At 38.6% G+C, this 26823-nt stretch overlaps 1 protein-coding gene across 1 annotated transcript in view; it reads right to left on the reverse strand.

Annotated features, from left to right (window-relative positions):
* LOC140146479 (protein FAN-like) overlaps positions 1-26823 on the reverse strand; it is a 41564-nt gene that overhangs the window by 14495 nt on the left and 246 nt on the right. The window contains exons 2-15 of the mRNA XM_072168341.1: positions 21430-21528; positions 20035-20113; positions 13985-14040; positions 12144-12237; positions 11623-11736; positions 10516-10701; positions 9394-9465; positions 7959-8067; positions 6707-6800; positions 5487-5649; positions 4410-4564; positions 2352-2527; positions 1626-1757; positions 905-947 (exon numbers count right to left, since the gene is read on the reverse strand). Coding sequence (XP_072024442.1) covers positions 905-947; positions 1626-1757; positions 2352-2527; positions 4410-4564; positions 5487-5649; positions 6707-6800; positions 7959-8067; positions 9394-9465; positions 10516-10701; positions 11623-11736; positions 12144-12237; positions 13985-14040; positions 20035-20113; positions 21430-21528 — 1572 coding nt within the window. The remainder of the gene's footprint in view (positions 1-904; positions 948-1625; positions 1758-2351; positions 2528-4409; positions 4565-5486; positions 5650-6706; positions 6801-7958; positions 8068-9393; positions 9466-10515; positions 10702-11622; positions 11737-12143; positions 12238-13984; positions 14041-20034; positions 20114-21429; positions 21529-26823) is intronic.

The raw sequence follows: 26823 nt of genomic DNA on the forward strand, positions 1-26823 counted from the left end.
CACAGAAAATATCTATGCTGTAGAGATCTTAAAATTGAACTATTTCCAACATTGTTTTATGAAAAAAGTATACAAAGTATAGGCAAAATCCAGCATGAACTGTTATAATGAGGGCCAATCATTCCATGAAGCCTGCACATGAAAACACTACTGTGCCTGTTACCACATATTTTTTTCATTTTTTAAAGCACAGTCTTCACATATTTTTGTGTACACATACATAGGCACCATAGAGCTGATAATGAACCCTAATACAACTCCATGGTAGCCATAAACGCCCTGTGCACGTTAGAATATGACCGTTGCTAGGTAAACTGGATCACGCTTTCTTTGTTACGAACCACTGATCGAAATGATCACAACACAAAGCCTATGGCATATTAAAATTCGGAACAGGCTTGGAGCAGTAACCAATGGTTACTAACATGCACTACGACAGCGAATATATTATGATTTTAGTTGTCAACTTTTGAACATTCTCAAATGACATCCGATGAGTATTTCTTGTGAAATGCTAATACGTCACAAATTAGAAGGCTTGAGACAAACTACAGCCCCCTGGTTTAACCCTTTTGTTATTTCTTTCTCTAGTAACCATTTGTATAGGAATCTCATAGTAAAAGGCAAGGTTCATTATTGATCACAGATTAATAAGTAAGATAAACAAACACCTTTCCAACAGAACAACTTGTGTAGCCTTGTGGTGTTGACTCTGGAGCAATATAGGTTGTAGGTTCGAACCCTCGTAGAATCTTCATTTCTTTTGTTTAGTTACTTTTTATGTTTTAGAACAAGTATTAATGGTGACAAATCAGTTTTATGAACACAGAGAAATCTAAATTTAGGTACTTCCAGCTAGATGCAAAGGTTGACTAGGATATAAAAAATATCCCTTGCTGCTTACCTATCTAAGTCTACTGCACCCTCGTAGGTCAGGTAATAAAACACTGAAACAATGAAGAAAGCAAATATGAATGAATGTCAGGTTCTAATGAGAATATTTTTACATTCAATTGGTTCATGGTTATGTTGTGATTCACTGTTAACACTAACCCTACACCACACACTTCACACAGTTACCATTCATAAGACCTGCTAAGCCTGCATGTCTATGGCCTGTTGATCTCGGTCTTGGTCTCGGATAAGCTGGTCTAACTGCTGTTACCGTTACACCACACACTTCTACAACTTCAAATTTGGCTTCAAACCTACCTCAAGCCAACTTTGCTTTCAATGTTTATACACAAAGACAAAGTATTTTCTAGTTCATAGTTCGTCATTTTAAGTTTACCCAAATCTATAGTTTACCTAATGAATTTAAAGGGAATTGTCGTGCTTAAAATGACCTGTAATAAACGCCCCCGTTTGGAAAATGCAACGCCCCCGGGGGCGTTTATTCGAAGAAATTCGGTAGGTTTGTGGTCAAATTTATAATTTTAAACTATCTTTCAAACTGCAATTTCACTATGTAAACAACAGTCAATACAAAAATTTACTTAATCCATAAATAGCTTGAGTATTTTCCATTTGACCATGTCCTATTGACTAGCAGGGTACTACACTGTGGTTGTTTCAAATACTATATTTTCAACAGAATTCCATGGTATTCGCAAGTCTAAACTTACAATTATTTGAATCCTCTGCTTCTTTCCCTCTCTGCTTATAACCAAAGATCAAATCGATCCACTCATGGAGATATTGAGATGCATAGTTACTCTCTAAAGCTTTCTTGCATTTACGACAGAAATCTAGCTCATCTGAAAGGTAAACAAAAATGACATTTGCTACAAGCTATCTTGGCAGTCATGTTAAGGTCATGTTATGCTTATCTATCTCAAAAGGTATACATTATGAACTGTTCATGAGAGAAATGGTGCAGCTATTGCCCCTAGGTGAACTGAAGACTGTGATCCTCCTATTTTCCTAGGACCCACATCTGGTTATTCCTTCATATAATTTTACACAAAATTAGGGTCATAGTTAGTTTAGGGTTAGGATTAGGATTAGGATTGTGCTTAGGAATAGTTAAGAAAATAACATGAAGGACAGATTCAGAATCTTGTGGGTTTGGCAATCCTTTTACAAATAACTGATATTGTATTTATTATTTTTACAACCAGCAAAGCTTTTAGAATGAATATAAGTTCACTACCCATAATCTTTAGAATAAGGAGTTTAGGTTTAGGTTTATGTTAAGGTATAACATGAGACATCTATCTGTGCAGGATTGATTGAGGGACATTGGTAATTTTTCTATGGAAATTGTCACTTTTTTTCCTCTGATGGGGACACTACATCCTCCCTGCACCTACATAACACTAAAACACTGCTAAAGATCATGATTTACTCACCATCTGCCCATAGAGGGAGCTCTACATTGTTAACCTTTGACCCATCCTGCATAGTTCCTAATTCCAGTAGTTTTCTGTTTGAAAGGAAATCCGCCATCTCAGGCTGATAGAATTCAGGGATTAATTCCTTCACATCAGATGGTAGACTCATTACATTCTTCCATGTTTCTGCTATACTATATTTGTAAAATATACAAAGAAAAAAATTTAGTATAACCCTGCGGATGAACGTTTTGTTTCTGGTGCAAAGGTCCTGGTTTGACACAAAGTTATTTAACCAATAAATGTGTGTTTGTAACTAATGTGACAGTGAAAGTTTAGTCTGTTGGGTTAGCAGGATTTGTGTGTGTTTGTGTGTAGGGGTGTGTGTACGCACATATATATATGTATAAAATCTTTTACTACCAGAACTTCGGTTCTAACATATTCTGTGTTTAAAGGTAAAACTTGGTGCAGTGGTTAGTGTATTTGCCTTTGATGCATGAGACCCGGTTTCAAGAAATAGCAACTTGCTGGGGTTTTGGCTCTGGAAGAAAATGTCTTAAATTTAGTCGGCAGCTATAGATTGAACACAGACTTTCATTTCTCCCACCGTGCATTACCGTAAACGTTCGCCTAAATGGCGCTATGGGATAACCTTGACATAACTGGAATTTTAGACACAAACTAAAAGTGCCCTCCAATAAAAATCCCAGAAGCAAATAAGGGCACATACACGTAATTCTTGTTGGGATTTTTAGAGGCGGGAGCTCTCTATTTGTACATGAAATTTACTCCAAGGCGAAGGAGCCCAGGTGCGCCATTAGCCAAACGTTTACAGTATGTGGGTAACATGATGCATTACGATTTGGGTTAATGAACCATGACATAAGAGAGTATTCAATCCTTCAAAGAGGATGTTAAGTTTTTTGAAATTGACTGTGAGCTCAAGAGTCAAATAAAAAAGATTAGAGAGTTAACCCCTGACACTCCCAATCTGCTTCACTGCTTTTTGTATCACAATTTAAGTACAGACATGATGTACAACACATAGAGGCTCACTGCAGCACTCCGGGAGGAAGTGAACTAATTCTGATAAAAGGGAATGAACCTGTGTTCATAGGCCAGAGAGTGCCTATCTCTCTTTCGACGTGATTGGGCCAGTCTCCTACATACAAAACTGCTGCAAGGGGATCGCTACACCTTCACCAGGAGTTTGAATAAAGCAGGTACGCATTTGTACATCAGGGTAGGGAGAGGCAATAGGGGTAAAGAGCCTTGCCTAAATGTACAACAAGTTGCCGCCACGGTGACTCAATCGGAAGCTCACTCGTGATTATGAGTCATAGTCTTAGACCGTTGCATTAACGTGCCCCTTCTAACATTTACCATAAATGATTGTGATATCTATAAACTGCAAATACTGATATCTACCATAAATGCTTTGTTGTATATACCATATATACAGCAGCACTTAAAGCCTTAATGTACGATCTTTTTAAATTTTTAGATTTTTCTTTTTTTCTTCCAATATGATAATATGCAATCATTATGAAAGTTCCCAATACATTTGGACGCGAAAAACATTGGGAATTTGCAAAGAAACAACATCATAAACTTCACCTCTATCACTCGAAACATCTCGCACTATTTGGATTAGGACAGCGAGTGCGGCCTCAGAGTTAGCGGCCTCAGAGTTACGCTCCCTCCACATGTGGAGGGAGCGTAATCAAACTAGTTTTGTAGGAGACTACGGTTTATGATCGTGGCCGACATAAAATCATAATCTAAAAAATTATGATTTTATGTCGGACCAAAAGAAAATCAACCAGTTTTAAATAGGGCGAATTTGACAGTTTGCTCATAGATTTAAGTTAGAACATGTGTAAGTATTACAAATATGCCCAAAAATCGGGTTTGAAAAAAATAAAGGTAAATTCTGAAAAAAGATCGTACATTAAGGCTTTAAGATGTTTGCAACATTAAAGTGCTAAAACAAATGAGGTAAATAAAATGTATGTGTGTGGGGGGTGGCGCTGTGTGCACATGTGTACACATGTACACCAGTATTAGTCTCACCTTTTGAATTGCCTATCTGGTTGGTCAAATTTGCCATTTTGTAAGCACAGTGAGTACTCAGGTGCCACCCTATTCAAGTAGTACAACACATAGCCAGGAGTTGAGTAGTGTGAACCATATAGAAACTTGGGTTCTGGCATGTCTTGACATCGCTCCTGTATAGAATACAATCAAACATTAACGGTAGGTGGTCAGATTTTTTTGTATTGTGTTTTGTACCTCACATTGGGGCCTGTACCAAAATAATCCAATTCCCAAGCTTTGAGGTAAATTGCACTAGCTGCTTTGACATTAGAAGTAGAAGTAAAAATGGAAGTAAAAATGTGTTTCACAACAGCCCATGGAACGGTATGTGTGGTATACCACAAAATTTGGGATGAGGCTGTCACTTTTTCGTTCATAAAATCTACACGGAATATATTTTAGGCCTAAATTTTCAGTGGGATTATGAGAAAATATGAACTCTTCCGATGCCTAAATCTCCATTTTGATAGGAAAACATGGGGGAATGAGGCTGTCGATCAGGTCACCCAACTTTAATAAAAACATTTATATAAAGTGCTCTTTTCATGTGCTCATTATTACATGCATCTTTATGTGTGGTATCAAGGCCAATATAGAATTTGACGTTTTTGCTTGCGATGTTCCGTTGCGACATGTTTCAGTTCTCCAGCACAGTTGTGGACTCGGCTGCAATTTTTCGCTGAAATAATTAGCTTTGTTCGGGTCTTTGTTTCTCCTCTTAAAGTTTGTTTAAAAGTCCTCTCTTAAGTTTTCCGCTGTGGAAAACACAAGAGGACAAACAGCTGCATTTGTCGCAAAATGCACACAAAAAGTCACACTACATTCCGATCTTTAACCCCAACTGCACGTTCCTACAGAGCCTCTTATATGATATAATCACCAATCTTTGATTGGCTCAATATACATGTATGACATTGTAACCAATCAAAATAGTTCTTAGTTAATAGTTCTTTGGCCAGTGCCCATGAGGGTTAAGGTGGTATTTGAGGCATATTCTAGAAATTGGTCTGAGCATGTTTTCAACAGATTGAGGTGTCAGGTCATTGGACATACCTTAAACCTTTCAAGTCTATCTGGATTGAGTGCACCCATTGGCTTACTAAGGTCTCTGTATGTTGCTGGATTTTCAAGATCTAACTCTGGACTCTCGTAATCTGCTATGACCCATGGAAAAACAGGGTATTGCGTCAGGTCATTGAAACTTCTGTCTGCTTGGCTGCAATAGAATAATAAAGAAATACTGATGCTAAACTTTTTGCTCACCAGCCTGGCACTATGTATCAATACACAGATAAATATTATGAATCACTGGTTTCAACATCATGGTCCAGGGGTCCATTTCAAAATGTTATGAAACCTCACAAGTCTCAAAATTGACTGTAACTTACCGCACATCATAAAATCCATTTCACTACAATGATTTACGATTAGTACCATCATAAGTAATAGGGATTTAATATAGGAATGCGCCATTGTACTAATTGAGATACAGGCAAAAATAGTGAGCGAAAAACACTAAAATATATAAGAAAACCATCAAAATCTCAAAACTATGTATACTTGGGATATACAGATTTAATTGCTGCCAAGTATTTTTAGGATTGATTTTTGTAAATTTGGATACAAATCATTTTCCAGTAATAGTATACATTTATAAAAGTAAGATAATGGAACTCAATCTTCAAAATTCAATTCTTAGTCAGTGGCTGTGGCTTAGCTTGTTAGCGCTGAATTTCATTGGTTTCTGCATGCCGTCTGTCCCACGGTAGACGGTAGCAACTGCGTTTTGGCGGAAGACGCATGTCGAAGCACGGGTATGTAGTGTGTTCTATAATAATACAAGAACGGGATCCCGATACATACAACTAAAACAGTAAACAAGTTTCGTTCATTTCACAAAAAGAGGAGTTTTCATGACGGCAACTTAAATTTTTGATTAATGAAACAGTGTTAAGTTATTAAAATGAATATTTAACTGTCTAAAAAAATAAGAATAAAATGTGCCGGCATTAACTACTCAAAATATTGGACCTGCCTGTCATCTATCATCACACGGTAGAGGACAGTAAAAACAAAAATTCCTATCGTTTATTCTCTACTTGCCTCCTATGGCCAGATTTGATCAGCGAATCTGAATATTGACTCTTGTCTTCTTGTCTTGATAAATACTGCCTAACACCCCTTTGCAGGAGTCACTCAAGCAGGTTTAGGTGGGCGCATATAGTGCTATTAAATCTGAGACCCATTATACAATGTATGTATTTACTGCATACCTATTGAGATACAACAAGTATTCCTGGTTTGTTATTGCACCTGTCTGCCATCTGAGTGTCATATTCTCCTGCGCAGTCTCCTGTAATGATACACCTGTATAAACAAGAATAAATTGGTAGTCTTCATCAAAGTCTAATTGGGCTTATGCAATAAAGCATCCGGAATGGAAGTAACAATATTGTAATGTCAGCCATAGTGGAGGTATGAGCTAAATGAACAGACATCAAAACAATTAAGATACCAGCTTCACCTAGACTGCTGCCCTCAGTCGTCAACCGTCTGGATTGACGACTGAGAAAACTACGTGGAAAAAAAGTGACGGATTTTGCGACAGGATTCCTGTGGCATAGAGCATGCGCAGTTGTGTCCAAATTGACCTTTTGACCGAGTTTGTTGTTTTTAGAAGTTCAGAGCGCGATCTTGTCACAGCGGCGCGGTACAGCGACGCTGCACGCTGGCGCCGCTTAGTCAATCGCGCACTGGCGCACAACTGAAGTCGCATTGAATAGTTTTCAGAAGTCCGTCATGATATTGGCTGTAAGATAATCAGTCGTCACTACGAAGCATACACAGTACATGCGAAGTGTAGACGGCTGATTGGAATTAGTCTAAGCTTCACCCCTGTATATCCTAAACAAAGTCATGTAGTGTCATAATTAGAACCAGCAGGTAGCTCAGATTTAAAACCTCATTCCTTGAAATAGGTCAAGAAATAGTGATCCAAAATCCCAAGGAAGGTGCAAATTTTAAAGTTGCAGATTGCTCTATTGGGTGCCCTATTGACTTGTACACAAACCGTTCTCAAACAAGAGAACGAGCACCATGCTTTCATTGATTAGAACATTAAAATGCAACTTTTGATTTTGTTCCTTCCTTCAGTTTTCGATCACTGTTTCTTTATTTCTCACCCGATTTCAACAAATGAGGTCTTAAATCAGAGCTAAAGGGTACAGGTATTGGCTGCAGGTTTTAACTTTTTGGCATTAGTCATTGTTTAGGATATACAAGGGTGGACATAACTGGTATCTTAATTCTTTCACTGTTTGTATTTAAGAATGACCATAGAATCCCCTGTTTGGAACCTAGAATATACCATAAATCTTCAAAATGTATTAACAGTAACATCAGAATGTATACAAGTTGATGATTAAGAAAGTACTTGGTTGTACAGAATGACATAAACACATGTATACCCACACATAAACAACACATAAGAATGGGCCAAGGATGAATCCTTGTGGCACACCATACCTGACTGAGCTAACATTTTGTCATGTAACCTATCCCTTATTGCTGGTTTGGCAAACACTAGCAGCATGTCTGATTTGAACGTATCAGTTGAACAGAAGATTTCAAGTCCCTAGAAAAGAGAACAAAAATCAGCAACCAGTCATATATTCATCCTGTCAAAGTTTATGCAGGGAAAAAAAGCCATGCCATCTTCTATGGTGTTATTGGTTTTTGTGTACTGCTGGAGACACAAAAACCAATGACACTGTAGCAGAAGCATGACATACTTTTAAAATAAACACAACACACAAAGGAAGTCCTAACTCCAATAATAAGTTGTTTTTTTACTTTAATTTTTTTTCTGTGGAACAAGCCTTTTGACAAGAATAGACCACCTTTTCATCTCTCTAGATTTCACTGTGGTCAAGATGAAGAATTTTATTTATATTTAAGATTTAGGCTGAGTTGTGGCTAGGACATTTTTAATGATGGGTGACATTTGATGAAAATCTCGCATATTTGGCAATTTGTTGTCGGAATTGATCAAATTCTTGACTAATTCAACAAAACTGCAATTTTAGACTCTGACTGTTGGGCTCCATTGCCAAAATTGCAGTTGAGTGGCGGGCTACAAACTGAGTGGTAGGCTCTGCCACCCACCACCACCTACTGTAGATACATCCCTGGATTTAGGCTATTTTGACATCAGATTATGTCAGACATGAGATGGGGCTTTGAGACAAACTATGATAATTTGATTGATACAGTTGTGTGTAGAAACATGTTAGCTCCAATTTGATACCATGCTGCCAAAAGTTCTAAACTGACAACAATTAAAATACCACTAAATGAAATTTGGTTCATTTTCAAAAGTTGCAAATCAACAGGAGCATGCAGAGGTAAATTTCAGACCATGCCTTGGCAGGAAATGATCGCTAGGTAATATCAATTGCACCATGCCTACCAGTCAAGATGATCTATCCCTTCTGCTTCCAAGAAATGTTGGCCTAATCATGCCTTTCAAATTAAAGATTGAATAAACCAAGCTTTGTACAGGCACTTGGGATAGTCCATAGGGGCTCATAGCATGCAAACAAGGTTGATAACGCTTAGCAATTTCAACCGTGTGATCTTTTTGATTTGAAACTTCTGAAAATGCACTAAATTCTGGTATCAATTAAGAGTTTTTGGTGGCAAATTTAGACAAAATGGGAGCTAATAAGATTCACGACCATATTAATCATATTGTTATCACATGATCAGGTTCTGATTTATGATGGGTCATTGGAATGATCAATCCAATACCAACATTTTATAACATCAGTCCATACTATACTTTGTTTGACTGGCAAAACTTGAGATATACTATTTTGGTTCCCAATAGGTGACAATCCACGATGGCAAGTTTTCTCCCAGTATTACATATATAGGGCTTCTTTAATAATGGCACACTTACCACCTGCCTGAGTAGGAAGCGTTTCTTGACAACCCTCTTGATGTCACATAGATTGATCTTGATCACAGGATCCTAGATTCAAAGAAATTCAGCAATTTCAAAAAAGATGAAATTATTTGGTCTTGATTCATCTAAATATGAAAGAAATCACATCACTTCATTTCAGACTGAGGCGACAAAAGAAAAAAAAAACAGGTTTTTACAGGTGGACAGACTTTTCAAGTAGGGTCGGTCGGTCAGGATTTTTTTTTTTTTTTTTTCTGGAGACTAAAATTACCCTAAAAATATCACCGAAAACTTGAAAAATCTGGCAAAAATTTGATTATTTTTTAAAATCATATTTTGAAAATGTTCTGAATTATTTTCAAAAATTTTCAGTCAAAATCAATAATTTTTGCCCCCCAAACAGCCGATTTTAGCAAAATAAAAAAAAAAAAATCTCCAAAATCTGGGTCAGTCTGGCCCATAAAACTGGCTTTTTTCCTTTGCCTGAAGGGCATACTTAATTTTGTTAAACATAATGAGGCACAATTTAACCATTGGTGAATTTAACCAAAGTTGAATACAATGTAGTCAATATTAAATCTGACATTCAAAATTAAGGTACAGGGTAAAAGTATTTATGTTATTTTATTATTGCACAAGTGAGCTGTCATATTCAGATAACGTAATTAAAAATATGTGTTACTTTTGTATTGATCCAATTTTCAAATATTTTCCTTGAATTTGTAAAGAAGGGTTTCAATTTAATGCCTGTTGGTGGCCTTAACTCAAAGTTTGAAACTGGTCTTTTTGCATCTAAACTCTTCAGTTAGAAAACACATATACATACATAAAATCTCTTGTAATGCCTTCCTCCTTCTTCCTATATATGTGCAATACCTCAATTTTGAGTATAATCGCACAAGCCTTACAAATGTACGTGCACAGTAATAGTTTGCTTATGCTTGCAGATATCTGAACCGGGGATGGGCCCCTTTTCAAATAGCTCCGACGCTTAACATGCACAGGGATGACTCTTTCTGCACACAGGATCAATAGCTGTAAGTGATTTCCGAACCACACAACATCACACACACACTACATGTACCGCTTACCGATTTCACCTCAATATTAACTTACCGGTTCTACATTGTTGAATGGTTGAAAGTACAGCCTTGAAGAGGTCAGCATGACACGCCCAGGATTGACAACTAATGGTGTGATGTGATCACCAACGGTTTCCATCACGATCTTCTCATAGAGATTCTCCAACCAACTTGTGTTAAAACTGACTCTGTTTTGCCTTGAGTAAACAATAGCTCCAATCTGATAAAGTGCATTAACAATGGGTTATTCCAGTTGAATTCCATACACCCCCTATGGAAGACATGACCTTAAGCTTCCACACAAGGAGTGTGAATTTCAAATGGTGTTATCTAATGGATGACTAGATCAAATACATTCAAAATTACAAACCCACACTGGCTGTGTGCTAAGACCATATGACCTTAAAACTATGACCTACCATGATATACTTTGTTAATTGGCAAAATTATTCTGTTTTTGTTACTGTACGCGTCAATAAAGTTCCAACTTACGTGTGCTTAATTTAACATACGTGTGCACTAGTCACGCATTACGCAACACACAACTAGTGTAGGTGCTGCACCCAACTACGCACATGCCATTCTATATCAATCCACAATGTTATGAGTCTCTATTTTTTGCCAATTATAAGCCACACAAAGTGTTGAGAGAGCGCTCAACTGGGACACATTTCCGAAGTGAGCAAAGATACTGTGTGTTTCTATGGGAGCTTGAATTGATGCTGTGCAAGCTTGATGCTCTGTGTAGTCCACGCGAGATATTAACTCAGCAGGGTCAGAATTTTGTTTCACAGTGCGAGAATCAATATTGATTCTTGCAGAATAAATTTGCTGGTATCATTTGATTCTCGCAAATCAATTTCACACAAATCTGTTTACGAGAATCTTTGCGAGAATCGATTCTCTGATTCACGCCGAAATTCTGACCCTGCTCTGGACTCAAGTCACTCTTTCTGGTGACTTGACTTGAGTCGCGGCCCAAAATGACTCGGCTCGATCTAATTAGTAATTGATTTGTGACACTACCAAAGGTTGACTGGTTACACACTGGTTAAACACAAAAACTGAACAAAAATCTGTGTTGACCTTTCTCTGTATTGACCATAGACCTTATGAAAAATGACCTATACTAGGACCTTACCATAGCAGCTTCATCAGCAAGAGGGAGTGTTGAGGCTCTGTGTAGTTGACACATCATGTGAAGTATATCATCTGGAGTCACAAAATTTAACGAAAATCTGTGCTGACCTTTCTCCTGTGGAATACAAACAAACAAAAAGATTGTTGAAAAGCCAAAAAAAAAGTACAAAATTAAAATACAACAAACGCATTACAAACAACATCTCCGCTTAGAGTGCAGAGTCAGTCTATGCTGGGACAAATAAAACTCAAACTTCGAAGAGTGCCATAAGTGCCATAAGGCCAACAAAATGGTTCAAGGGGTGTGTGTATGATGGGTGTGTGTGTGTGGGGGGTGCACTGGTATTTGTTGTCAAACAAGGACACACATGATTGATTACATTAAGACCATGGACCTACCTGCAAACTAGGACCATTTTGGTCTGAGGCTTGTTTTGATCCTTGTTGATTAAATGTCCTTGTTTTTGATATCAATATGACAAGGCTGGTAGGGTGCGTAGACAGTGCACATTATATACATACCTTTTTGAATTCATATGGACCTATAATGTTGTCTTTCATCATTTCAATAGTCTGTCTGCATTCTATCATGATCATGTCACCTCGATTGCCCAGTCTACAAAACAATAATGCAGAAAACTGTAAACAGTTCATATAACACCGGTAACATAGCACAAAACATTTGTTAGAGCACAAAAACATAATATTTCCCATCATAAATAAAGCAAGCAGCAGAAACTACAGTAACTATGAGTAATTGGATTGAAAAGATGACCTTATAAAAAGCCTCTTGAATTGGCTCAGGTTGAAGCATTCTTGATGGCTTCTGGCAGAGGGTTTAAAAACTTGGGGCCATGATGGAAAAGAACCTTTGACCGTAAGTCTTAGTCCATGGAATTAGAATCTGGAGGATAATGTGAGATCTTTATCTCAGACTATATAACCATAAATGCAGAGTGCCTTTCTATTTGTCAGTGTTTTTACCCTTTGTGTGACCTCAGCCAGACCAAGACAATGAACAAAACTAGTATTGTTACAGAGGGTAAAACATTATAGTAGTCGAATAGAAACAAAGTTAAATAAAATCAAGAAGAGGCGGCTGCTTTGGTTAGGACACTTCCTGAGACTACCTGATCATACCCCAACAAAGCAAGCTCTTCAAGAATAAGAACGACACATAAAACGACCAAGAGGGAAACAAAAACTATGTGGATATCAGCAAATCAAAAAGAGCTGAAAGAAATCAAAGACTTAACCATAAAGAAAGCGACTGAACTTTCGAGAGAGACCTACTTGGAGAAACTTTATTGATGGCGCTATGTCAAACTGCTGACGAGAAGTGTTTACAATGATGATGATGATAGGACTTGCGTTTGAGTGTATAGTTGGGTATGTACATGTTTTGCTTTAATATTGATATAATCTGAGGTATATTGAGTAAGAATACAAGCGATGCCCAGTGGGCTCCCTTGAGCATTCCAAGAAATTCAGCATCAAACTTTACACAGGGGTCAAAACTCAAAATTGTTCTGATTTTGTTAAAACCTATTGCAAAATATTCCCCATATTACAAAGATTAAGAAAAAATATGAGTGTGACCTACCTACTGACGAATCAGTCTGGAGTTATTGGCTAAAAGGTTGGAATTTGGGCTCCATAGGGTTCGAACACAGAAAGGTTCCCAATTTTGATAAAAATGGTCTTAAAATGTTTGTACTGTTATAATTATTCAGAAAAGAAATGGTTTGCACTATCTACAATGTTTTGTTACTATGGTAACACACCACAAGTTACTGCCCATTGAGTCCAACTGAGGTTGACATGTTTTCCCACGTTAGCTAGGTAACGAAATGTCATACATAGTAAAAACTATTCTTTTGCTAAATTATCATAACCAGACAATTATTTTGAGACCATTTTTATCAAAATCTGATACACTTAATGTGTCTGACCCCTATGGAGCCCCTTAATTCGCCAATAACTCCTGACTGATTTGTCGTAGGTAGGTCAAACTATATATTTTCAGAAACCTTGTGACCTGAGAAATATTTTGGCATAACTTTTAACCAGATCGGAGCAATTTTGAGGTTTGACCCGTGTAACCTTTGACCTCTTATTGCTCAAGAGTGCCCACTAGGCACCTGTAATTTTTGACCTCTCAGAATGTTATGCAAGGCATCTACTCGACTATAGACCTTAATCTCCTACACAGAGGGTGCAGATTTCAAATGGAATCACACTGTTTGAAATTCACACTCCCTGTGTTGAACATTAAGGTCATGGCTTCCATAGGGACATATGGGAGGAGACCTCATGAAAAAGGTTTGTCCCCTTAAACTAAGGAGTGAGATTGAAGATCTTACCTTGACAAAAGTGGACCAGTCCATTTTTCTATTTTTGAAGTATCTCTTAGCATAAACTGTAAAAAAACACAAAGGAAAACAATGAAGGACTCATCGTCATATGATATGTCCAGCAATGCCTATCCACTACAAATGGACTGTAATGTTGGCAGAGCTTGTTTTGAGACATATGGCCCATTGAACTTCTCAAAAAACGATAGAAAACAAAGGATTTCCCAACACTTTTACTGATTTTTACTACCTTGTGAACAAGCAACATGGACATCAATCTAAAGCGTATTTTGTCTGAAGCATATTTTATAAGTCTATGTACAATATGTACAAAAAAGGTGTACAAAAAGGTCACAGAAAAAAGTTATTTTCATCCACAAGATGAAGTTCCTACAATAAGCAAAATAAGTTGTCAGATAACTTTCATTAACAGTCTTGAAACAGTCTTTAATTGATATTAAAATTGTAAACAGTATTTACTTGTGCTTTTACAGTATTCTGCTGTCTAAATAAAACTGCTGCAGAGCTGATTTCTGTACTTCTTTAAGTTATCTATGCCCATGCAAACGGGGCATAGATATTGTATTTGTTGCGTTTAGTCTTCTCCTTATCTATGCCCGTGTAACGGGGCATAGATATTGTATTTGTTCTGTTTAGTTTTCTCCTTCTCCTTATCTATGCCCGTTTATCTATGCCCGTGTAACGGGGCATAGATATTATCTATGCCCGTGCAACGGGGCATAGATATTGTATTCGTTGCGTTTAGTTTTCTCCTCCGTCTTCTTCTCCTTAAGACCACTTCTTTGCACTCCTCTAGCTCAAGAACTAAAGTAGCCTCGGGGCCCATACTTGGTATAATGATGGCCCATGACCCCTAGAAATTTCCTGGGGTAGCCTCGACCCCAGAGGTCAAAGGTCACGGGCTACAGGGGGCAATATGTGTAAAATTTGAAGCATCGCTAGCCCAAAAACTATAGCGCCCTCAGGGTTCATACTTAGTATAATGATGGCCCATGACCCCTAGAAGTAACTTATTGTAGCCACGACCCCAGAGGTCAAAGTTCACAGGCTACAGGGAGTAATATGTGCAAATGTTTAAAACCGCTTTAGCTCAAGAACTATAGCGCCATCAGGGTTCATACTTGGTACAATGATGGCCCATGACCCTTAGATATTTTTTGCAGTAACATCGATCTCAGAGGTCAAAGGTCATGGGCTACAGTGAGCACTATGTGTAAAATTTCAAACGGATCTAGCTTAAAAACTATATCGCCCTCAGGGATCATACTTTGTACAATGATGACCCATGACCCTAGATGTATTCTATATTAGCCGCATCCCCAGAGGTCAAAGTCTAAAGGCGTTAAAAAGCGAAAAAGGTACGACCTATTAACACAGTGTAGTACATTAGGTAGTATTTTGTTAGTTACCTGTGTTTGTAATGATAAAGATCTGAATCGCACGTCCCAAGGAAACTGATTACTTGACAAAAACTCCCTTAAAAGGGAATGTGTAGGCATTTTGATCTTGGTTCCTTGTTCCTTGGACCACCTCAAAAGGTTGTCATAATGGGACAAGGGGCGTGGTCGGTTAAGGGGTGGGTATTAGAGAGAGTGTGGTCCAGTCTGGTGGTGTTTTAGAGAGAGTGATGGTCTGGTGGAGTATAAGAAAGAATGAGGGTCTGGTGGGGTATTAGAGAGAGAGTGTGGTCCAGTCTGGTAGTGTTTTAGAGAGAGTGATGGTCTGATGGGGTATAAAAGAGAGTGAAGGCTTGGTAGGGTATTAGAGAGAGTTTGTGGCATTCTAGTGTTATGAGCATTACATGTATATCAAATGAAAGCTTTCACATGGTGCTCTCCAAGTTTTCGTTTGTGAATAGGGGAAGGGGGTTAGGTGTGGTCACGGGCATAGATATTCGTGTTTGGTCAAACACAGTTACTGTGCCATCTAGTTGTATTTGTTGTGTTTAGTCTTCGACTTTTTCTTCTCCTTAAGACCACTTCTTTGCACTCCTCTAGCTCAAGAACTAAAGTAGCCTCGGGGCCCATACTTGGTATAATGATGGCCCATGACCCCTACAAATTTCCTAGGGTACCCCCGACCCCAGAGGTCAAAGGTCATGGGCTACAGGGGGCAATATGTGTAAAATTTCAAACAGCTCTAGCTCAAGAACTATAGCGCCCTTAGGGGTCATACTTAGTATAATGATGACCCATGACCCCTAAATGTAACCTATGGTAGCCACGATCCCAGAGGTCAAAGGTCATAGGCTACAGGGAGCAATATGTGTAAACTTTTAAACAGCTTTAGCTCAAGAACTATAGCGCCCTCATGGTTCATACTTGGTACAACGATGGCCCATGACCCTTAGATATTTTCTGCAGTAACATCGACCCCAGAGGTCAAAGGTCATGGGCTACAGGGGGCAATATGTGTAAAATTTCAAACAGCTTTAGCTCAGGAACTACAGCGCCCTCAGGGTTCATACTTGGTACAATGATGACCCATGACCCTTGATGTATTCTATATTAGCCGCATCCCCAGAGGTCAAAGTCTAAAGGCTTTAAAAAGCAAAATAGGTACGACTTATTAACACAGTGTAGCTTAATAGGTAGTATTTTGTTAGCTACCTGTGTTTGCAATGATAAAGGTCTGAATCGTACGTCAAGGAAATTGATCACTTGACAAAAATTCCCTTAAAAGGGAATGTAGGCATTTTGATTTTGGTTTCTTGGACCACCTCAAAATGTTGTCATGATGGGACAAGGGGTGTGGTTGGTTAAGGGGTGGGGTATTAGAGAGAGAGAGAGAGAGAGAGAGAGAGAGAGTGTGTGGTCCAGTCTGGTGGTGTTTAGAGAGAGTGATGGTCTGGTGGAGTATAAGAGAAAGTGAGGGTCTGGTGGGGTATTAGTGAGAGTGTGGTCCAGTCTGGTGGTGTTTTAGAGAGAGTGATGGTCTGATGGGGTATAAAAGAGAGTGAAGGCTTGGTAGGGTATTAGAGAGAGTGTGGGCCAGGACGGTGTTATGAGCATTACATGTATATCAAATGAAAGCTTAAAACAAATTCTTTCACATGGTGCTCACCAAGTTTTCGTTTGTGAATAGGGGAAGGGGGTTAGGTGTGGTCACGGGCATAGATATTCGTGTTTGGTAAAACACATTACTGTGGCATCTAGTTCTCCTTCTCCTCCTTCTTCTCACGCTTCCTTTGCACGCCTCTAGCTCATGAACTAAAGTAGCCTCGGGGCCCATACTTGGTACAATGATGGCCCATGACCCCTAAAAATTTCCTAGGGTACCCTTGACCCCAGAGGTCAAAGGTCATGGGCTACAGGGGGCAATATGTGTAAAATTTCAAACAGCTCTAGCTCAAGAACTATAGCGCCCTCAGGGTTCATACTTAGTATAATGATGACCCATGACCCCTAAATGTAAACTATGGTAGCCACGACCCCAGAGATCAAAGGTCATAGGCTACAGGGAGGAATATGTGTAAATTTTTAAAACAGCTTATGCTCAAGAACTATAGCGCCCTCAGGGTTCATACTTGGTACAACGATGGCCCATGACCCTTAGATATTTTCTGCAGTAACATCGACCCCAGAGGTCAAAGGTCATGGGCTACAGGAGGTAATATGTGTAAAATTTCAAACAGCTCCAGCTCAGGAACTACAGCGCCCTCAGGGTTCATACTTAGTACAATGATGACCCATGACCCTAGATGTATTCTATGTCAGCCGCATCCCCAGAGGTCAAAGTCTAAAGGCTTTAAAAAGCAAACTAGGTACGACTTATTAACACAGTGTAGCGCAATAGGTAGTATTTTGTTAGCTACCTGTGTTTGCAATGATAAAGGTCTGAATCGTACGTCAAGGAAACTCATCACTTGACAAAAACTCCCTGAAAAGGGAATGTGTAGGCATTTTGATTTGGGTTCCTTGGACCACCTCAAAAGGTTGTCATGATGGGACAAGGGGTGTGGTTAGTTAAGGGGTGGGGTATTAGAGAGAGTGTGGGTCAGTCTGCGGGTGTTCTAGAGAGAGTGAGTGTATAGTGAGTATAAGAGAGAGTGAAGGCTTTGTGGGGTATTAGAGAGAGTATGGGTCAGTCTGGTGATGTTTTAGAGCGAGTGAGTGTCTGATGGAGTATAAGAGAGAGTGAGGGTCTGGTGGGGTATTAGAGAGAGTGAGGATCTGGTGGGGTATTAGAGTGTGGTCCAGTCTTGCGGTGTTTCAGAGAGAGTAGGCTGAGAGTGATGGTCTGGTGGAGTATAAGAGAGAGTGAGGGTCTGATGGGGTATAAGAGTGTGGTCCAGTCTGGTGGTGTTTTAGAGAGAGTGATGGTCTAATGGGGTATGAAAGAGAGTGAAGGCTTGGTAGGGTATTAGAGAGAGTGTGGGCCAGTCCAATGTTATGAGCATTACATGTATATCAAATGAAAGCTTAAAACAAGTGCTTTCACATGGTGCTCACCAAGTTTTCGTTTGTGAATAGGGGAAGGGGGTTAGGTGTGGTCACGGGCATAGATATTCGTGTTTGGTAAAACACATTACTGTGGCATCTAGTTCTTCTTCTTCGTCTCCTTCTTCTCCTTCTCAAGACCAGTTATTTGCACTCCTCTAGCGAAAGAACTGAAGTAGCCTCAGGGCCCATACTTGGTATAATGATGGCCCATGACCCCTAGAAATTTCCTAGGGTACCCCCGACCCCAGAGGTCAAAGGTCATGGGCTACAGGGGGCAATATGTGTAATTGGTCTCCCATCCACTCAGGAAGCCAGGACCAACGAAATGTTCAATGTGTATGAGGGCAGCAGTGGTCTCCCATCCACTCAGCAGGCCATGACCAGCGAAATGTTCAATGTGTATGAGGGCAGCAGGCGTCAAGGAAACTGATCACTTGACAAAAACTCCCTTAAAAGGGAATGTGTAGGCATTTTGATTTTGGTTCCTTGGACCACCTCAATAGGTTGTCATGATGGGACAAGGAGTGTGGTTGGTTAAGGGGTGGGGTATAAGAGAGAGTGTGGTCAAGTCTGGTGGTGTTTTAGAGAGAGTGAGGGTCTGATGGGGTATAAGAGAGAGTGAAGGCTTAGTAGTGTATTAGAGAGAGTGTGGGCCAGTCTGGTGGTGTTTTAGAGAGAGTGCGTGTATAGTGGAGTATAAGAGAGAGTTAAGGCTCAGTGGGTATTAGAGAGAGTATGGGTCAGCCTGGTGGTGTTTTAGAGCGATTGATGGTCTAATGGGGTATCTGAGAGAGTGAAGGCTTGGTAGGGTATACTGAGAGAGTGTGGGCCAGTCTGGTGGTGTTTTAGAGAGAGAGTGCGTGTATAGTGGAGTATAAGAGAGAGTTAAGGCTTGGTGGGGTATTAGAGAGAGTATGGGTCAGCCTGGTGGTGTTTTAGAGCGAGTGAGTGTCTGGTGGAGTATAAGAGAGTGAGGGTCTGGTGGGGTATTAGAGAGAGTGTGGTCCAGTCTGGTGGTGTTTTAGAGAGATTGATGGTCTAATGGGGTATAAGAGAGAGTGAAGGCTTGGTAGGGTATAAGAGAGAGTGTGGGCCAGTCTGGTGGTGTTTTAGAGAGAGTGCGTGTATAGTGGAGTATAAGAGAGAGTTAAGGCTTGGTGGGGTATTAGAGAGAGTATGGGTCAGCCTGGTGGTGTTTTAGAGCGAGTGAGTTTCTGGTGGGGTATAAGAGAGAGTGAGGGTCTGGTGGGGTATCAGAGAGAGTGTGGTCCAGTCTGGTGGTGTTTTAGAGAGAGTGAGGGTCTGGTGGGGTATACATGCGAGTGAAGGCTTGGTAGGTATTAGAGAGAGTGTGGGCCAGTCTAGTGTTATGAGCATTACATGTATATCAAATGAAAGTTTAAAACAAGGGGTTTCACATGGTGCTCACCAAGTTTTCGTTTGTGAATAGGGGAAGGGGGTTAGGTGTGGTCATCACGGGCATAGATATTCGTGTTTGGTCAAACACAACTGTGGTTTCTAGTTTTTATTTTCCTAGTTGTTTCCCAATATATCATTATGTTTATATCTATTACACCAATGTATCTGTGAAAGTACCTTGACCACTGGGTAGGCTGTGTCTTGAGGTTCAAATACAATGGACTTGGAACAAACTTTAAGACGTCCCCTCAGCTTCCTGAAAACAAACAAACAAATACATTTTAGTGGGTTCATGTGACGCATACTTAGGAACCAGGAACATAATATTTAGCTGTCTTTGCATAGATTCAGGACCTGATTCTATCCTTGTGGTCAATTTAGTTAACAAAAAACAGACACACATGGGGAATCTACCCAGGTATCGAACAAAAATCAGACAAGGCCACACTGTCACTACATGTATGCAATTCCCTTAATAATAGGACCTTACTACTTCCATATAGTCATGGTTGCAAATTTTTGTATGGACTGACACACAAAAACCATACATTTTTGTACACTGAAGGGCTATTTGGCCTCTTACATGTTGTAGGTCTGAAAAGTAGGCTATGGAAGAGATTTAAGGGTATGTTTACAGGTTTTTGCTACAGGTTTAACCACATTGTTTTTCCACTTGGTAAAACAGGTTTTGCCGGCAAAAATGGCAAAAACTAAAAAAGTAATCAATGTTTCATCTCAAAACAAATGATTGAATAATTATTAAATAACAAAACTAATTTCCTGAATGTAATACGGCCAGATTTTGTAATTACAGGTAACATATGTGACACGGTCAAGGGAAATGAGTCGGATGTCGCTAAAATTGATTTTGAGATATTGTTTAAAAAGAAAGTGTTAAAATTCTTTTGTTTTATATTGTTTTCAGCGATTGATAAATTGACATAACTTTGCAAAGAAAAGTCATATATCAACATGGGGTTTTCTGTTTCTGAACGCTCTGTACTCTTTATTAACATATATGTAAAACTCATTTTCGACCAGGGTCGACATGCGACTCATACCCTTGATCATGTCACATATCATTAAAGGCATATGTGTTTTCATTGCGTACTAGTGCAGTTTTTAAACTGAAATTTGTCATATCATATTCAAAATGCTTGAAATCCTTTTAAGGACTCGATGCTCAAGACAAAACTTTCAGTTTCTTTTTGGACTGTAACAACATTTGCAAAGCTACATTTGGCAGAAAACCCCAATGAAATTGGACAGCCAGTTAAAAATATGAGCAGTTAAAGAGTTTCCAAAACAATAGGAAACAAAAGGATTATTTCATTTGTTTGGCTATATCTGAAAATCAATATTTCCGACTTCTGACTGATTTTGCTTGATCACATCACATTATGTTGACCGATTTACTTAAAGTTATGTTACTGTTTATGAGCTTTCTGTGCTACTTTTTAATATTTGACTGAATCGCCAGTTTAAACCCAGTAAACACAGCTTTTTGCCCCTTTTTGTCACCTACCCTGCATTACATATTTTATAGCCCCATTCATTTACATCACTGCTTACTTTTCCTCAGCTTGTTCATCTGTCAGACCACATGGATAGTAAAACACACTGAAATCTTCAAAATATATTTCACTTGGCTCCAGGAGTAGCAGTGAGAACCTGTCAATAGTAAACAAAAATTAAGGAGGCTGTGTACTCTCCGTAGCTGGCTTCCAGGTTACAGGAAGGAGACTGGTAGGAACCTGCGAAACGCTAACCACCTGTCTTTACCCAAGGTGCGCACTCAAAGATACTGTAGCGTAGTCCCATCCCATACATGGTTCAGCTGTGGAACAAGGATGCTTCAGGAGCAGGTCAATAATTTCTTGCTAGCTTGTTTGCAGTTATATTTAGTTTGTATGTGATTTCGTTTTGGATTTCATGCTGATGTAAGATATATTTTGTGTTTTGTTGTTGCCAATTTCTTTGTAGCATGTATGTAATTCAGCCTTTTGGCTGCCATATGCATTGTTGTAATAAACCTTGAATAATAACATGCATGTAGTAAAAGTGCAATAACTTTGTAATTATTCGCGCAAGACATATAAAAGTATACATTTTTATGATGGCAAGACATCAATGAATCTTAATATAAATACAGATTTGGGGTAAAAACAACAATTATGAAGAAAATCACAAAAAAGTGAGTTTTTGGCAATATTAGTTAAGTACATCATAAAAAAAAAAACACTCTTTCCAAAATATTTTATTTTGTTTTTAGCTATATCTTGAGGCTCCATTCCAAAAACTATTTTTTTATTTTTTTGATATTGGCCTTATTTTTTGAGATATTGACCATATAGGGCATCAAATTGAACTTTTTAAAATTCACAAACACCTATTTGCACAAAATGATGCCTAAAACCGGAAATAGACCAAAATATAAAAAAATGAGAAAACCGTTTTTTGAGTCGATCATGCTTTTTATGATGATATTTGCTTACCTATAGATGCTGTATTTATTGAGTTATCGTGTACCTAAATCGTCATTTTACCGAGAAAATGAACATTGAAATAATGGCCGTTGAAGTTTAAAGTGGTCACATTTTGCACTTTCTTCGAATCTCGCAGGAGAATGGGGCAGTTTTTATTTTTCTACCTTACATTACATAAACATCGGGTAAATCCACGGCCCCTTGAGAAGTTTGAGCGAAATCCATTCATAACTTGATATTTAAATCGGGGAAAGAACATTTTATCAGCTAAAACGGAGCCATTTGACCACTAGGTTTTTGTGCTTCCGTGGTGTTTCCATAAGATGCGCCCGGCGCATGCAGATAAGTGGCGCGTCGCGTAAGCGTATTTGTGCGTTAACAAATTGCGCGACATAGCGTGATGCATTGTTTGCGCGTGTACCCTGCTGGTACAACAAAGATTTTCTTTCCTTTTCAATTTCAAACACGAGTGGAATAGTGAAATAAAATCCTTAAAATATTGCAGTTGGAGTTTACAAATCTGGATTTTCATTCCTTGTATTTATAAAAAACATAACAAAGTACAAACATATCAAAAAAACTCAATTTTGCAAAAGAAACAATGTCTAGAGTACACAGATGCCTTAACAGGACAGTAAGAGATTCAGTATACAAATATTGACTGCTATGAGGGGCATAGTTAAAATTATAGGCCCAAGGTGATCTCAAAACCATGACTATGCCCGAGGCGTAGTCATGGTTTTGAGATCACCTGCCTATAATTTTAACCATACCGAATAAAACAGCAGTCAATATTTGTTTTATATCCAATTCTTGTCATCTGTTTGGTTAAAAGCTGATTTTGGAAAGAGAAAATAATAGTTTCAATGCGAACGGCACAGACGATTTCCGCGTAATTATAGCACGCGAAAACCATTAACATGTGCGTAATATCATTTTACGCTGGGAACAAAGCACATGCAGAACTATGCCCGGGGAATAGTTACTTTTGTGGGGATAGTCAAAACTATGCCCGTTCTCTTTTAACCAATCAGATGACGCGAATCTTTAGATGAGGTATATAATACAAAATATTGTACAATGTACTTAACTGGGCCTGCTTCACCAAATAACAAGAATACATGTAAGGCCATGCCCGTATGTAGACTTTTCATCAGTTTTTGAATTCAACAGAGCTTCTTTAGGCTCAAACTGAAAAAAGTGTACAGTGACAGTACAATCCTATGCAAAGTTTTACTCCAATGGATGCGATGGTAGCAGGCTGTAATAGATGGGGCAAAATCCTGGATGCCTGACCGACTCTGGAGACAGAGAGACGTCAGAGAGAGTGGTCGCACTTTTTCGGAGAGCTCTCCCGTTTTTACACCAAATTTTTCTAAATTATTCTCCACTTTTTCGATTTATTCCAAATTTTTGCCCTTATTACCCTCTCCGTTATTTATTCTACAACGTTTTGAGGACTTTTGGAGAATTATTGGACCACTGCATGGAGCTGTATTTTAAAGACTTTAATTTTTCCCGCCATTGGATGTTTTGATATTGGATACGTGGATACCATTGTTGTGCAATTACTGCTGCGTCACCCGAGTTGTTTTACTTCGGGATTCCATCATCGCTTGCAGATTTACTTTCTACAACTCATCCACCCAATCTTTTAACCTATTTTGATGTGTTATTTTACTGTGGACTTTTAGACGTATTTGAACATTTTTAACCTGGATTCAACTTCAACTCATCATGTGTGCAATTTTTAATCGTGACAGAGCCTACTGCTTCAATTTTAACTGACCGGTTACACCATGTTTTTATTCGCATTGGATCGCTGTGGGAGATTTTTGGGATCATACTTTTTGGTTTGTATGGCATTGTACCTTACTGTGAGACACTCAGGACAACACCGGAGGATAAACGGTAGGATCATTCCTTTTTTTGACTCAACTTTCAATCCTGTTGACATTGATGTGCCACTGAAAATTCTGCATTTATTCAAGATGGCGAATTTCTCGAAAAACGTGATGTATTTTACCCCGTAATTTCCCTCATTACTCAAAGCCCTGCCCTCTGAAGATACAATATTTTAGCTTCTTGGATATCATCGGAAACATAGATTAGTAATATTAGGTAGGTCACTGTTAGATATGTCCACATTGCTTATTATAGAGGGCGACATTCAATCCAAAAAGTTTGGACCACAGTACATGTAGCTCACAGTCAATGGCTTAACTGTGTAATCCCCATAGGGAAATACAAAAATTTGAAATTTCGACACCAGAAACTTGACGACGTAGTCTAAAAAGTGTTGGTACTTTATCCTTGATACAGAAGTCAGCATGCAGTGAAAGTTAGATTTCATAAAATAAAATCGCCTTTGTTTAAAATGGATCATCGTGGGAAACAATGATGCATTACATGCTTTTTTTGTACAGTAAGTCATTGTAAGGCATTGTCAATGATGGTCGCAGAAAAGTGCAGTTTTTTAAAAACAGACATTTGCCCATAACTTCGCTAGTTTTTGACCTACAGACATGGTTGACCCCTCATTTTTTAAGTTAAATAATCACCTTTTTAAACAAAATAATTTCCATGTGAAATATCCTACTTGAAAATTTTGTGAACATGCCTATCACTGTATTTTAAAAGATTTATTAGATGATGTTTACGATGAAAAAATTTATGTTTTAAGCTTCTTTTCAAAAATTGGTTTTAGCTTGTTAAAAAATGGGTAAAAAATTGTTTTTAGCTTGTTTGATATTTTTGCTTAATAGTTTAAAGCTTGACTCCTTAGATGAAACTTTTACTTTAAGCTTGTTAGAATATTAAACCTTGATGAAACAGTAATATCTGAGCCCTATATAGCGCGGGTGGTCTAAAAGTCAGGATCGCCAACATTCTCCAAAGTATTTTTTTGGCTAACTGACCAACGTCAACGATCATTTGACGCACAATCTGCCAATCAGATTATTTTATTGGTTTGTTGCTATGATGATGACTGATTCAGACGATTCATATTCATATATCCTGACGTTTGAACAAAAATTATGCAAAAGTATTCTGTTGAATGTCGCCAAATGTCGCTCTGTTGTCTGTTGTTGATATTGCGCACTGCCAAGTCGGCGTATGTTCAGAACATCATACTAATTCACTTTCCCAATGGACTACCAAAACATGCCACCTTCGATGTACACTGTAATTTTCTCCCAAATATGTTTCACTTACCATTTCATGTTTGCTCAAGCTTGACCAGCACATGGTGAAGAATTTAAAGATTCCATTTTCAACATGTATGTTCCTTCAAAATGACAATTTCATGTCAATATTCCCAGCAGCAGCTTCCTAAATGTCCAACTTCCATGAATTGATCAGAGATGTTATCATAGCATGTTCTGACCTTTATATGACAATGTGCTTGGCCAAGCCTCCCAATTGCCATATCAACTCCCAACCACACTCATTGGGAGATGGCTTCTTCCCAAATGCAGGATAGGATGTTTTTTTCCATCTCATTCCTTGCACTGGCTGACCTATGTTTCAATACCATCTAGTACAGAGAATAAGAACTATGCCTCAATATGATGATAATATGCACACATGTTCCAGATAATGATGCAACATTGCACACATCATTGCACATGCATGGCATGCTATGTCTTGAAATACCCTCCACTCAAGCATGCAAGCATTAACCAATGAGGAGTTAACATGTTGGCAATTTAGAAAGGGTTGCCATTTCATGCCTTTCTGCACACATTGGGGTGCTATGGATTAAATGCTCTGTGGAAACACAGTGACTTTTTTATTGCTTGCACTGCCTTGGGCTGTAATGAGGTGTAATAATTGGAAATCATGATTTGTGGTTATGTTTTGGAATATACATTGAACATATACAGCTGAAATTTGACTGTGGATATTTAAACTTTCTTGAACAAAGTGAGTACAAATTGGGGATCATATTTTTCAGACATGGAATAAGGACTTTTAATGCAAGTTGAAAGTGGTAGGTATACAGGAATTTTTATAACTGGTGTAGTTATCATGTTTTGAAATATACACTCTTTGACAGCTCTCTCCGTGCCTGTTTGAATGCCTGGTAATACCATGTACCCATACACTAGGTATGGGTACATGAGACCAGGTATAAGTCGGCGTGACGTCAAATGACGACTGACATCGGCGATGTCACCAGGTCTGAACACTGACACTGTACCGGCATCTGCTGAATTTGAATACGCTTAGGAGGCACAGGCATAGAAAATTCCAATCTGTGTATTTATTTTAAAGGGTGCAAGCTTTAATCTTTACTCATTACTCGAGTGTTACATGCCATAGGGTATATTGCTGATCCATTAATTATCCTTTTCTGGTGCATTGTGGGATAGAGAAGGGGGCAAATCGATCGCTAATTTGCTCCCTTTTCTATCCCACAATGCACCAGAAAAGGATAATTAATGGATCAGCAATATACCCTATGCATGCATGCCTG

The sequence above is a fragment of the Amphiura filiformis genome, chromosome 2 (genome assembly GCF_039555335.1).
Source record: "Amphiura filiformis chromosome 2, Afil_fr2py, whole genome shotgun sequence".
NCBI classification, from domain to species: domain Eukaryota; kingdom Metazoa; phylum Echinodermata; class Ophiuroidea; order Amphilepidida; family Amphiuridae; genus Amphiura; species Amphiura filiformis.